The 12,939-nt window shown below is 44.1% G+C and overlaps 1 protein-coding gene across 1 annotated transcript; it reads left to right on the top strand.

Annotated features, from left to right (window-relative positions):
- Window positions 1–7,317: 7,317 nt before the first annotated feature.
- Window positions 7,318–8,497, top strand: LOC110299152 (major allergen I polypeptide chain 1-like). Its single transcript, XM_021168777.2, has 3 exons — window positions 7,318–7,381; window positions 7,501–7,688; window positions 8,468–8,497. The coding sequence occupies exons 1-3, from the start codon at window positions 7,318–7,320 to the stop codon at window positions 8,495–8,497; spliced, it is 282 nt and encodes a 93-aa protein (XP_021024436.1).
- Window positions 8,498–12,939: the final 4,442 nt, after the last annotated feature.

Below are 12,939 nucleotides of genomic sequence, written 5' to 3'. Positions count from 1 at the left end.
ACCCAGGCTGCAGGAGCTCCAAATACCTTTTGGCAAAGAATCTAGCATCTGTGGATTCCCTTCCCACTTGAACAGGGGAGGGAGTATGGGAGCCCCTCCCACTCTGACGAACAAACAGCCTGAGATGGCCTGATGTTCTCATTTTCTGGAGAAAAGTTGTCTTTTGTTTGCCAAAAGAGTTAGAGCTGACCTTTGTAAGCAGCCTGAGTGCTGAGCCAAATGCCCTGTGGTCTTGTTCCACTTGTCATCTCTGTTTGTACACTCTTAACCTCTCCTTGCTTCAACTGTCCAACTTCTGAGACCTTTGGATTGGAAGACTGAGGACATGGAGGCACCATCTACCGCTCTGTGATTCTCAGCCATGTTAGTCCCCAGCTCTTTGGCCATGTGGGTATCCTCGGGGGCTTTTGATGGTTTTGTACCACAAATTCTGCTTCACTCCATGGTGGCTCATTTCTGTTGTCCTGCTCACCTTGTCCCCTCTCAGCTCTGTCAGGAACCATGTCTCAAAGAGGTTTGAACAGTAGAGTCCATGTGGTGAGAGCACTGAGCGATAGAGTGAGGGATTCACCCCAGTACATAAACTCTGTTGTCCACAACCCCACAGGCTTCTGTGGACTGCCTGGCTGTAAACTACACTGCTCCACAGGCCATAGGCAGTGCTGTGTGTGTAGACTGTCTCAAGTTCAGATCAACCTACTTACACTAAGGAAGACATTTTCAGCACCAATGAGATTGTCAGCTGGATGTTGTACTATTCAGTTCTAGAGACAGGAAAGTCTTAAATTCAAGCTCACCCTGCTTGCAGTGTGTGATGGTTAATCTTGATGATCATTCTGACTGGGTTGAGAGTTTCCATAAAAACAAGGCTCTGTGTGGAAATCTTTATGCTTCATCAATTGATGAGGGGAGACTAATTTTCCTGGGGTAGTGTGGACTATGGTCATAGATGGGGTGTTTTGGGGATAACTAACTGAGCACAACCATTTGTACCTCTCTGCTTCCTGATTGTAGATGTGACCAACTACCTCAAGTTGCTGCCCTTTGCCTAGCTCACCCTGATGGACTGTGTCTCTTAAAATTGTGAGCAGAAATGTTGCTTCTCACCTGGCATTTTGTCATTAGTTCCTTACAACAATAGTGGAGTATTGTTTTTAGCAATTGCAAAGCACTGGGGTTATTCCACTGCAACACACACATAAATATGGGCAGCCAAATTCATGGACAAATGTTGATAGTGCTTATTATGCAAGAATTCAGATCCCCAGATCCATTAGAGTGGTGACATACACATCTAATCCTATGTGTACTTCAGGTTCAATAAGAAACCTTGTCTCAAAAAATAAGATGGAAGACTGCTGATATAGCTCAGTGATTAAAGGTCCAGTAATTGAAGGTGAAGATCTGAGTTCAAATCCCAAAACTACCTGGTAGAAGAAGAGACCTAACTCCTCGAAATTGTCATATGACCTTCACATGTACACACACACACACACACACACACACACACACACACACACACACACAGAGAGAGATAGAGATAGAGATAGATAGATAGATAGATAGATAGATAGAGAGAGAGAGAGAGAGAGAGAGAGAGAAACACACACTTAAGCACCTCTGCCCAAACTCACAAGCACACACATAAGCACATATACATGTGAACAGACACCTATAAATGTCTGTGGAAACTGGCATGGGGAAGCCCAGAAGCTCCTAATGGACAAGTATCAAACAATTTGAACAACAAACTAAATAACATTATGTTGGAGTGTACTAGAATTGTGAAATAACCTATAAACCCATGCTGTTGTGAATGGTTGCATGGCAGATAAATTGACATGGATGAAAGTCAGTGCTCTTACATGTCACAGAAGATTTCTGGAGGATCTGTAGATGTTACTCCCAGGAGTTGACCTCTCTTCAGTCATACAGTGTGAGCTATATGTTCTCAAGAAAACAGGAGGGTGGGCTTAGGGGATGGCCCTGTCAGTGAAGCACTTGCTAAGTGCCCACACTTGAGTCCATGAGTTTTAGCCCTCAGAACATGTGAGGGCAGCAAGGCACAAAGTGCACCGTGGTAACCTCAGCACCAGAGAGTCCACCCCTGGTCTTACTGGCCAGCCCATTTAGCCAAATTCGCAAGCTCCAGTAAGAGGCCCTGTCTCAAAAAATATAGGCGGACTCAGTTGTAAAGAGGATGTAGAATCACTTCCCAGCACACACTTGTCAGCTAACAACCATTTGTAACTCCAGTTCCAGAGGATCCAGTACTCTCCTGTGACCTCCACAGGGAAAACAGCCTAAGACACACATGAAGGCACAATGCTGACATGCATAAATTAAAAGTAAACAAAATTTCAAAAGAATCACAGACATATGCTTTTATATATTTATATATGTATGTATATATACATATATGTATATAAAATGCATATACACATATCTATATGGTGGAGAGCCCCTAAAGGCACTTCATTGTCTTTCCCTGGCCACCTTGTGCATACTCATATGTTTGCCATATGTCTTAGTTTAGATTACTGGTGCTGTGATAAGACACTATGATCAAAAGCAGAGTAGTGTAGTGTCACCCAGCAGTAGACACTTGCTTGCTCACACTATGCCCTTGTCCCCATTCCCAACCCTTCAGAAGAGAAAACCCCCAGTGGGCACATTTTACAGGCTTCTGCAGCCCTCATGACATGTAAGATCATAGAACCAGAGGCTAGCAGACTCAGAAGAGAGCTCACAAGTAGATCTCAGTGCTTGGCTCCTAATTGCCCAGTTACCTGATGTAAATCCTGTTTTGCTCAGCTAACCAGTAAAATCAAAGGCTTAGGAGTAAGTCTTCAGCAAATTTCCCTGTGTCACCAGCTGATGTAGAGAAAGTGACACTCAAGTGCCTTTTACAACAAACTACTCAATTCTGACTTATCAAAACACTTACAATCTGTACTTTTAAAATTAAATGCCAGCCAAATTACATAAACACAATTCCTTATATAACATAGACATGGGAGGGGAAGGGGATAAGCCAAGCCTGAGTTATATGGAAAGATGGTGTTGCATGTTTTACGAAGGGTTTTGTTTATAGATTTTAGAGAAGTGAGATAGCCCTTCAGCCAGTCTAACCAGCATTTGTGAAGACCTCCTATGCATTTTGATCCTGGGAGAGAGGAAGGCCTTGCTCTCCTGAGCCCTCAGACATGTAAAGATCACCAAAAGGCAGCCAATACAAGAGAATCTAGGGAAGAGGAAGTAGGGTATAGAGCCTTTGTGATGGTGGAAGTTGGGTGTGTTCTTATACACAAGGGATCTATGTGTACTGCAGGGTTGTAATCTGTGTTGTGTTGATATGACAAAGGATCCAAAACTGTGTACATATGTGAAAAGAAGTTAATTTGCTTCATGGTCTGGTATCTTGAAAGTCGAGGATAGGGCAACCTCAGGTAGCCAGGGACTTGTGCTGTCTGAACACAGGGTACACAGCAAAAGGGCAATGGGATTGTGGAAGACAGAGAACATAGGCTCTACTCTGCTTCTCAAGCACCCACCATACAGTGCTCAGCCCTGCCATACCAAGGACCAAGGCTCAAAGTGGGTGTTTGGTGTGTGTCTCAGACTTTTTGAAAGCATAGCTAGCTCTCCCTCAGACATGTTGGTTTTTGATGCGGTCTAGGGATGTAGGTGACAAATTATTCCCTCCACCTCCCATGTCCCATTTCCAGGCAGGTGAAGGAATAGTATTTCAGGCACTGAAAGCAGAGCTTATGAAGGCCCTGGTTCTCATCTGAGGTATCCTTATAGAGAAATGGTGTCCTACTTCATATAGAGACACTGCAAATGACAAATATGCTAGATAAATGCTAAATTCCAGGTTCAGGTGCACAGCAATTGGTCAGGTGATGGGCAGAGTTCAAAGAAATCAGGTGAAGACACTTGTTTATCCCCATTTGTTGGAAGCTGAGGCAGGTGTGCCCCAGTTACCTGTCTGGAATCCCCTTACAAAGATAGAAATTGTGCTTGGGTAAGGGGATTCTCTCCCGGGCTGGCTTTGGCTTCTTCTTTGCCCTCCATGTTTGGCAACAGTGAACAGAAGCTGGCTGTAAATGAAATATATATTTCAGCTAGTCTCTATAACAGACACAAAGTCTTAGTATATTATTTGAAGAGTTGTAAGCCAAAATTAGGCAGGTTCTTTACTATTTAACTTACATACAATTCATAAGCCCCAACATAACTTGCTATTTAAGTGTGGCCAAGTGTTATTTCTGCTCCATTAGCCTGTCTTCATGGTCACCTGATCCTAGTCACATGTTCTTGTGCAATCAGGCCTCATGACAGCCTTCCCCTCTCTCCATTTTCTCCTCCTCTCTCCTCTTTTCTTCCCTTCTGATCCCTACCTGTGACCCTCCCAGCCCAGTAAAAAAGCCCAGAATACCCCTCTTCTCTCCAGGCATTGGCTGGAAACTACATTTTTTTTTTTTTTTAACAATTCAGAGAATAAGATGAGTTGAGTTTACAAAGCAACATTTGGTGTATGTGAGAATTTGCTTACCAGATTACCAAGAATTGGGGGTTGGGGGAATCCAGGTCCTGGGTCTAGAACTTATTATTTAAATAAACAGCTTCAGGAGATCAATCCCAACAGCTGTCAGGTGGTAGAGGCAGCCAGTGGTACCCTCTGGTGAGCAGTCCTCACAGTAGCAAGGGACCCAGAGGCCTACCTGTGCTGAAGCCTCCTCCATAGCATGGACAGGAAACCAGGCCTCCTTGGCTCTCAGCAATGGGGAAGTTCTAGACCCTGGTGGAGTCTCCAAAGACTGAATAACTGTCTAGACCCCTTCTGGCCGAGAGGCAGGGGCATAAAGATTCTGTCCTCTGGATCCATTTTATCCTTCCTCAGACTGTACCTCTCCCCTCTCTTCATTCCATGACCCTACTGTTTCCTGCCCTTCTCCTGTCAAATGCTTGAATTACTACAGGGAAGCAAGTTGCTTGGCCTATTTCACAGCTCAACCTGCTGACACACCCAGGCTTTGCTCTGAGGTCTTTAGCCTCCTCTGTTGCTGTCCGTTCAGCCCACACTTCCCAAAATAGGACAAAAGCTCTCTCAAGAGAAGCCTTTCATGAGGCCTAAAATGGTGATCCTGGGGGAGTGGGGGTGGGAGACAGCTCCAGTGTGAATGGGCCTAAGCAGTCTGCTTCCATAGTCTGCTTTCATGGAGCCTACAACAGCCTTGCCTCTTAGCACCCTACATAAGTGTCCCTTTGCTGTGCCCCTGCCATGGGGTATGCTCCCCTTTTGGCCCATGTAGAGATGGTTGAAAGGTCATTTGGAATTCTGTTGTAGCAAAATTCAGCTAGAAACACTGATATAGATGGGCTGACACTGAGCCTTCAGGAGCTGGAGTAACCAGCTGAGATAGCACTCTAGTTTTTCCAGGGTAGCTTTTGAACAGTAGTTAGAGTAGCTAGAGCAGCAATGTAAACTTTGGCTGTGGAGTTAGGGCATCAGGTTGCTCCAAACTGATATATTCTTGCTTAGTTATTAGAGGATGAACATGGGCACTTTTTGTGTGAACTTAATGAAGACATTAATAATGTTTATTAACAGGGTATTCCTGTGTAATTTTAGCTAGCCTGGAACTCTCTGTGTAGACCATGCTGACCTCTAACTCATGGAAATAGGTCTGCCTCTGCCTCCTACAAGCTGGGATCAGAGGTGTGAACCACATTGCTGGCCATTGCTAACAGATATTGACAGTGATTACCACTAACTCCAAGGAAAGTAGAACCCACCACACATATACACAAACACACACACAGATACACACACACACACACACACACACACACATACACACACACTCACCTTTCTCAGGAAGATTATGAGCTCAAGACCAACATGGGCAAGATTCTATATCATAAAAAACAAACAAACAAAAACAACAACAACAAAACCAACCAAACCCAAAAATCCCCCCAAAATGGAAAACCTCAACTAGGGGTTTAAAAGGTCAAGTTTAGGCAGATATGACAGTGTTTGCCTTTAATTCAAGCAGTCATATAAGAGAGAGTCACAAAGACCTCTTTGAGTTCAAGGAAAACCTGGCTTACATAGTTCCAGGTCAGCCTGGGCCATGTAGAGAGACCCTATCTCAAAAAACCAACCACGACCAACAAAAAGATTAAATTGAACATTGTCTACAATAGCAGGAGAAGCTTGGGTTGAAGAGATTGGTTCAAGGGAAGGCATGGAGCAAATGGAAGATAGGGGCAGGATAAAGACAGGGCAGGGGTCCCTTCTTAGAATTGGGAACAAAACACCCATGGAAGGAATTACAGAGACAAAGTTTGGAGCTGTGATGAAAGGATGGACCATCTAGAGACTGCCGTATCCAGGGATCCATCCCATAAGCAGCTTATAAACGCGGACACCATTGCATACACTAGCAAGATTTTGCTGAAAGGACCCAAATATAGCTGTCTCTTGTGAGACTATGCCGGGGCCTAGCAAACACAGGAGTGGATGCTCACAGTCAGCTATTGGATGTATCACAGGGCTCCCAATGGAGAAGCTAGAGAAAGTACCCAAGGAGCTAAAGGGATCTGCAACCCTATAGTTGGAACAACATGATGAACTAACCAGTACCACGGAGCTCTTGTCTCTAGCTGCATATGTATCGAAAGATGGCCTAGTCGGCCATCACTGGAAAGAGAGGCCCATTGGATTTGCAAACTTTATATGCCCCAATATAGGGGAATGCCAGGGCCAAAAGAATGGGAATGGGTGGGTAGGGAAGTGGGGGGCGCTATGGGGGACTTTTGGGATAGCATTGGAAATGTAATTGAGGAAAATATGTAATAAAAATATTAAAAATTAAAAAAAAAGACGGGGCAGGGGTCACATGGCCAGTGGTCTGAAGTCTGGATTGTCTAGACACTGAAGGTGAGTATGACTCTTAAGTAAACATTAAGGTTTCCAGGGAGACAGGGGGACACAGAGCTCACTCTGGAGGTCTGATTGAGATTCCACCTGACCCTCTCCCTAGTCATCTTTTTCATTGACTGTAAAAGGACAAGTGACCTTAAGAAGATCACTAAGAAGGGGAACATGCTGAGCCAGGTTATTGACAAGATCTTGCCAAAATACATATCTCCCAATGACGCAAACACACACCCTCAGGAAGTTCCAAGATGCGTCCTGGGAGGGCCCTGGAGAGGCTCAGACATGGGCCCCTCCCTGCCCACTGAGCAGCCCAGGGCAGTTATAAAATTGGACCAAGCTGGATAAGAGTACCTGTCACTACTACCATGAAGCTTGCTGGTGCTGTGGTGATCCTTGGGGCTGCCCTGCTCCTCCTGACTTCAGGGGGAGGTGGGTATTACTGTGTGGGGGCCAGGGATGCAAGTTATCCAGGCCCTCATACCCTCTATCCCCTGGGATATACTGATGCAGGTCTTTCAAGTGAGGGTCACCTTGTCTTTGTGTTCCAGATTGTGGCATTTGCCCAGCTATAAAAGAGGATGTTCGTCTATTTTTACACGGAACCTCAGAAGAGTATGTTGAGTACGTGAAACAATACAAAGATGACCCTGAAATACTGAAAAATACTGAAAAAATCAAGCAATGTGTTGATAGCACCTTGACAGAGGAAGACAAGGCACATGCAACTACTTTCATCGTGAGTCTCTCTATGTGTCTGGTTAGCGGCAGGGCTTGTGCTCTTGCACACCACTGAAGCTGCACTGAGAATCAAGAAATGTGACACACCTGATTGAGGATGTCAGGAGGATGGGGCAGGAAGGAGCTCTAGGACTGCCTGAGCTGGCCCTGGCTGCTCAGCTCAGCCCAGCCACAGTAGATCTCTGCCTGAGTTTAGACTTCCTGACACAGCCTTCCAAGTCTAGCTGCAGAAGCTTGCCACCTGGCACCCTTCTCTAGCCTGGCTCTTTTATCTTAACTTTTCAAGCCTACCACTCCAGCTTCAAAAAAAATCATATGTTATCCTGTTCTCTGAACTTTGAAGGCCACTTTGTGGACTTCATATGTGGACATTCAAGGGTAGAATTAAATGAACACCCTCATGTCCCTAGAACAGGTATGTTAAGGTCCTGCCTTTATCTGCAGATATTTGAGGGTCATCATCAACATGTGAAAGGAGTCAGTTTGCTTGTGGAGCCCCAGCTGCCCAAAGGCTCACATGGGGCTCTGTCAGCTCCTCCCCATTTGGTCCCACTGAGACTATGTTGTCTCTCAAGTTGGCTCCTCTCATCTGTCTGGATTTGATGCTCTTTACAAAGCTTGTCTCAACAGGTTGGGGACAAGGCTCCCTAGTCCTGGTCAGATACAAGAGCAATTGCAAATTGGCTGCAGGTCTTTCTAGGAGGTGTCTCAGAGAATGGTCAGTGGAACATGAGGTCTCCTTCATCCGTGAGGTCTCACTTGGCTTTCTGTTTGCAGGAAAAAATAGAAGCCAGCCCACTATGCTGATGGCTACAACTTTGCTCTCAAGGAAGCCACTTGCCTGCTCACTTGTATAGATGCAGCAGGCCATAGCCCTTCCCCCCAGGTGTCTAAGAACAGGAATCCAACAATAAAAACCTTGCAATTCATTGGGGAGCTTGGATTTTTGAATTCAAGTTTGGGTCTGATTTGGTTGAAGGATATTGCAGGGACAACCTCTGGGACACTGAGGTGTCACAGCTCAATTGTGGTGCTTCCAAAATGCCCTGCAGAATGCATTAGAGAATGCTAAGAGACCATAGTCACTACACTAGAGTGTCTGTCACCCTCATGGGACAGGGTCCACAGGGCACATACATGACCTCCCAGACTGAACTCCCCAGGAACATGGAACTGAGTAGGACCAGGAATACCAAGGCTCTGTTGAGGACCACACAGGCTTTAGATAGCAGAATCTGTCCCTGCTCCCTAGTGTTTGGTACATGATCCAGTTCTGCATGTCTGTCTGTCACAGTGAGTTCCAAGTAGAAAATAAAATAAAAGTACCTATTTCAAAGGCTGTTGTGAGGTTTCCTGCCCATCACAGTGAACAGAATTTCAGCCTGGATATCAGAGCAGGACCTGGCCAGAACAGAATTCAGGTTATCCTAATATCAACTACCCAGTTCTGAACCCACTTACTTCCCCACTGGGTGTAACATGGAGTGGGGACCCAGGGTCCTAGGGCTTTAGGATCTGTCCTATAGCTCTTCTCTGTGGACATGGCAGGAAGTCCTTTCCCACACCAGTCACCAAATAGTTGTTCTGTGGCCAGTCTCAAGGCCATGTGCCTTACTGCTCCATCAATGAGTCAGATCCTCACATCGGTCCCAGGCTCACACCAGCAGGCATACCCAGAAGAATATATAGGTTCCTCATGATGCAGAGGCTCATGGAAGGCCAAACAGGTGCAGACTTTCTCATTATAGAGTATGCACTGAAAAGAGTAAAGGGTATTATTATTCTTTTTCATAAGGCTATGATAAAATAACCATAGTTGAGTATTTATAAAGAAGAACTAATCATTTTGAAGGCTTCAGGTTCACAGTCCTATAGCGTAAGTTTTTACCTTCTGTTGAGGACCCCCTCACCATTAGAGATACAGAAAATTGCATGAGTAATGTGGCCAAGTCAGTGTGTGGGTTGTCTTCAGTACTCACCCAATCTATAGCATTTATCCCTTCCCATGGCAACACCCCAGAGACCTAATTACCTTTCCAGGTGTCTCCTGTTCTCCATCACATTATATCTTCAGACCCTGTAATGGGAACTAAGTTTCTAGCACAGGAACTCTTAAGGGACACAAGGAATCAGATTCAAATCAAACAGCACATTGGGAGGCCATCTTGCATAGATTGAGGCCTGATATCTGTGACCCAGGCCTCCAACTCACCCTTCTCTAGCCAGAGGTTGCTGCTGAAAGAAGTCTCCGGCCTTCTGGAAGCTAAGGGTGCTCTAGTGACTATGAAGATGCTGTAATATAACTCTCCCCACTACACATGTAAGTCAGAGAAGGCTTTTCTACCATGCTTCTCTCTACAGATTAAAAAACCCAGAGCCCCTCCATCTGATGAACAGCTCTACTTGGTTAGCTGAGATTTCTTTTTTTTTTTTTTATTTTTTATTTATTTATTTTTTTTATTACATATTTTCCTCAATTACATTTCCAATGCTATCCCAAAAGTCCCCCATAGCGCCCCCCACTTCCCTACCCACCCATTCCCATTCTTTTGGCCCTGGCATTCCCCTATATTGGGGCATATAAAGTTTGCAAGTCCAATGGGCCTCTCTTTCCAGTGATGGCCGACTAGACCATCTTTCGATACATATGCAGCTAGAGACAAGAGCTCCGGGGTTCTGGTTAGTACATCATGTTGTTCCAACAATAGGGTTGCAGATCCCTTTAGCTCCTTGGGTACTTTCTCTAGCTTCTCCATTGGGAGCCCTGTGATACATCCAATAGCTGACTGTGAACATCCATTCCTGTGTTTGCTAGGCCCCGGCATCGTCTCACAAGAGACAGCTATATTTGGGTCCTTTCAGCAAAATCTTGCTAGTGTATGCAATGGTGTCAGCGTTTATAAGCTGCTTATGGGATGGATCCCTGGATACGGCAGTCTCTAAATGGTCCATCCTTTCATCACAGCTCCAAACTTTGTCTCTGTAACTCCTTTCATGGGTGTTTTGTTCCCAATTCTAAGAAGGGGCACAGTGTCCACACTTTGGTCTTCATTCTTCTTGAGTTTCATGCGTTTAGCAAATTGTATCTCATATCTTGGGTATCCTAAGTTTTGGGCTAATATCCACTTATCAGTGAATACATATTGTGTGAGTTCTTTTGTGATTGTGTTACTTCACTCAAGATGATGCCCTCCAGGTCCATCCATTTGGCTAGGAATTTCATAAATTCATTCTTTTTAATAGCTGAGTAGTACTCCATTGTGTAAATGTACCATAATTTCTGTATCCATTCCTCTGTTGAGGGACATCTGGGTTCTTTCCAGCTTCTGGCTATTATAAATAGGGCTGCTATGAACATAGTGGAGCATGTGTCCTTTTTACCGGTTGGGACATCTTCTGGATATAAGCCCAGGAGAGGTATTGCTGGATCCTCCGGTAGTACTATGTCCAATTTTCTGAGGAACCGCCAGACTGATTTCCAGAGTGGTTGTACAAGCTTGCAATCCCACCAACAATGGAGGAGTGTTCCTCTTTCTCCACATCCTCGCCAGCATCTGCTGTCACCTGAATTTTTGATCTTAGCCATTCTGACTGGTGTGAGGTGGAATCTCAGGGTTGTTTTGATTTGAATTTCCCTGATGATTAAGGATGTTGAACATTTTTTCAGGTGCTTCTCTGCCATTCGGTATTCCTCAGGTGAGAATTCTTTGTTCAGTTCTGAGCCCCATTTTTTAATGGGGTTATTTGACTTTCTGGAGTCCACCTTCTTGAGTTTTTTATATATATTGGATATTAGTCCCTTATCTGATTTAGGATAGGTGAAGATCCTTTCCCAATCTGTTGGTGGTTTTTTTGTCTTATTGATGGTGTCTTTAGCCTTGCAGAAGCTTTGCAGTTTCATGAGGTCCCACTTGTCAATTCTCCATCTTACAGCACAAGCCATTACTGTTCTATTCAGGAATTTTTCCCCTGTGCCCATATCTTCAAGGCTTTTCCCCACTTTCTCCTCTATAAGTTTCAGTGTCTCTGGTTTTATGTGAAGTTCCTTGATCCACTTAGACTTGACCTTAGTACAAGGAGATAGGAATGGATCGATTCGCATTCTTCTACATGTTAACAACCAGTTGTGCCAGCACCATTTGTTGAAAATGCTGTCTTTCTTCCACTGGATGTTTTTAGCTCCCTTGTCGAAGATCAAGTGACCGTAGGTGTGTGGGTTCATTTCTGGGTCTTCAATTCTATTCCATTGGTCTATTTGTCTGTCACTATACCAGTACCATGCAGTTTTTATCACAATTGCTCTGTAGTAGAGCTTTAGGTCAGGTATGGTGATTCCACCAGAGGTTCTTTTATCCTTGAGAAGAGTTTTTGCTATCCTAGGTTTTTTGTTATTCCAGATGAATTTGCAGATTGCACTTTCTAATTCGTTGAAGAATTGATTTGGATTTTTGATGGGGATTGCATTGAATCTGTAGATTGCTTTTGGCAAGATAGCCATTTTTACAATGTTGATCCTGCCAATCCATGAGCATGGGAGATCTTTCCATCTTCTGAGATCTTCTAGAATTTCTTTCTTCAGAGACTTGAAGTTTTTATTATACAGATCTTTCACTTCCTTAGTTAGAGTCACGCCAAGATATTTTATATTATTTGTGACTATTGAGAAGGGTGTTGTTTCCCTAATTTCTTTCTCAGCCTGTTTATTCTTTGTGTAGAGAAAGGCCATTGATTTGTTTGAGTTAATTTTATATCCAGCTACTTCACCGAAGCTGTTTATCAGGCTTAGGAGTTCTTTGGTGGAATTTTTAGGGTCACTTATATATACTATCATATCATCTGCAAAAAGTGATATTTTGACTTCATCTTTTCCAATTTGTATCCCTTTGATCTCCTTTTGTTGTCGAATTGCTCTGGCTAGGACTTCAAGTACAATGTTGAATAGGTATGGAGAAAGTGGACAGCCTTGTCTAGTCCCTGATTTTAGAGGGATTGCTTCAAGCTTCTCACCATTTACTTTGATGTTGGCTACTGGTTTGCTGTAGATTGCTTTTATCATGTTTAGGTATGGGCCTTGAATTCCTGATCTTTCTAAGACTTTTATCATGAATGGGTGTTGGATCTTGTCAAATGCTTTTTCCGCATCTAACGAGATGATCATGTGGTTTTTGTCTTTGAGTTTGTTTATATACTGGATTACGTTGATGGATTTCATTATATTGAACCATCCCTGCATCCCTGGGATGAAACCT

Source organism: Mus caroli, unplaced genomic scaffold (assembly GCF_978045245.1).
Source record: "Mus caroli unplaced genomic scaffold, Mus_caroli_1 scaffold_8, whole genome shotgun sequence".
Classification (NCBI taxonomy): domain Eukaryota; kingdom Metazoa; phylum Chordata; class Mammalia; order Rodentia; family Muridae; genus Mus; species Mus caroli.
The sequence above is the reverse complement of the archived record's forward strand: the minus strand, read 5'-3'. Positions and strand labels throughout refer to the sequence as shown.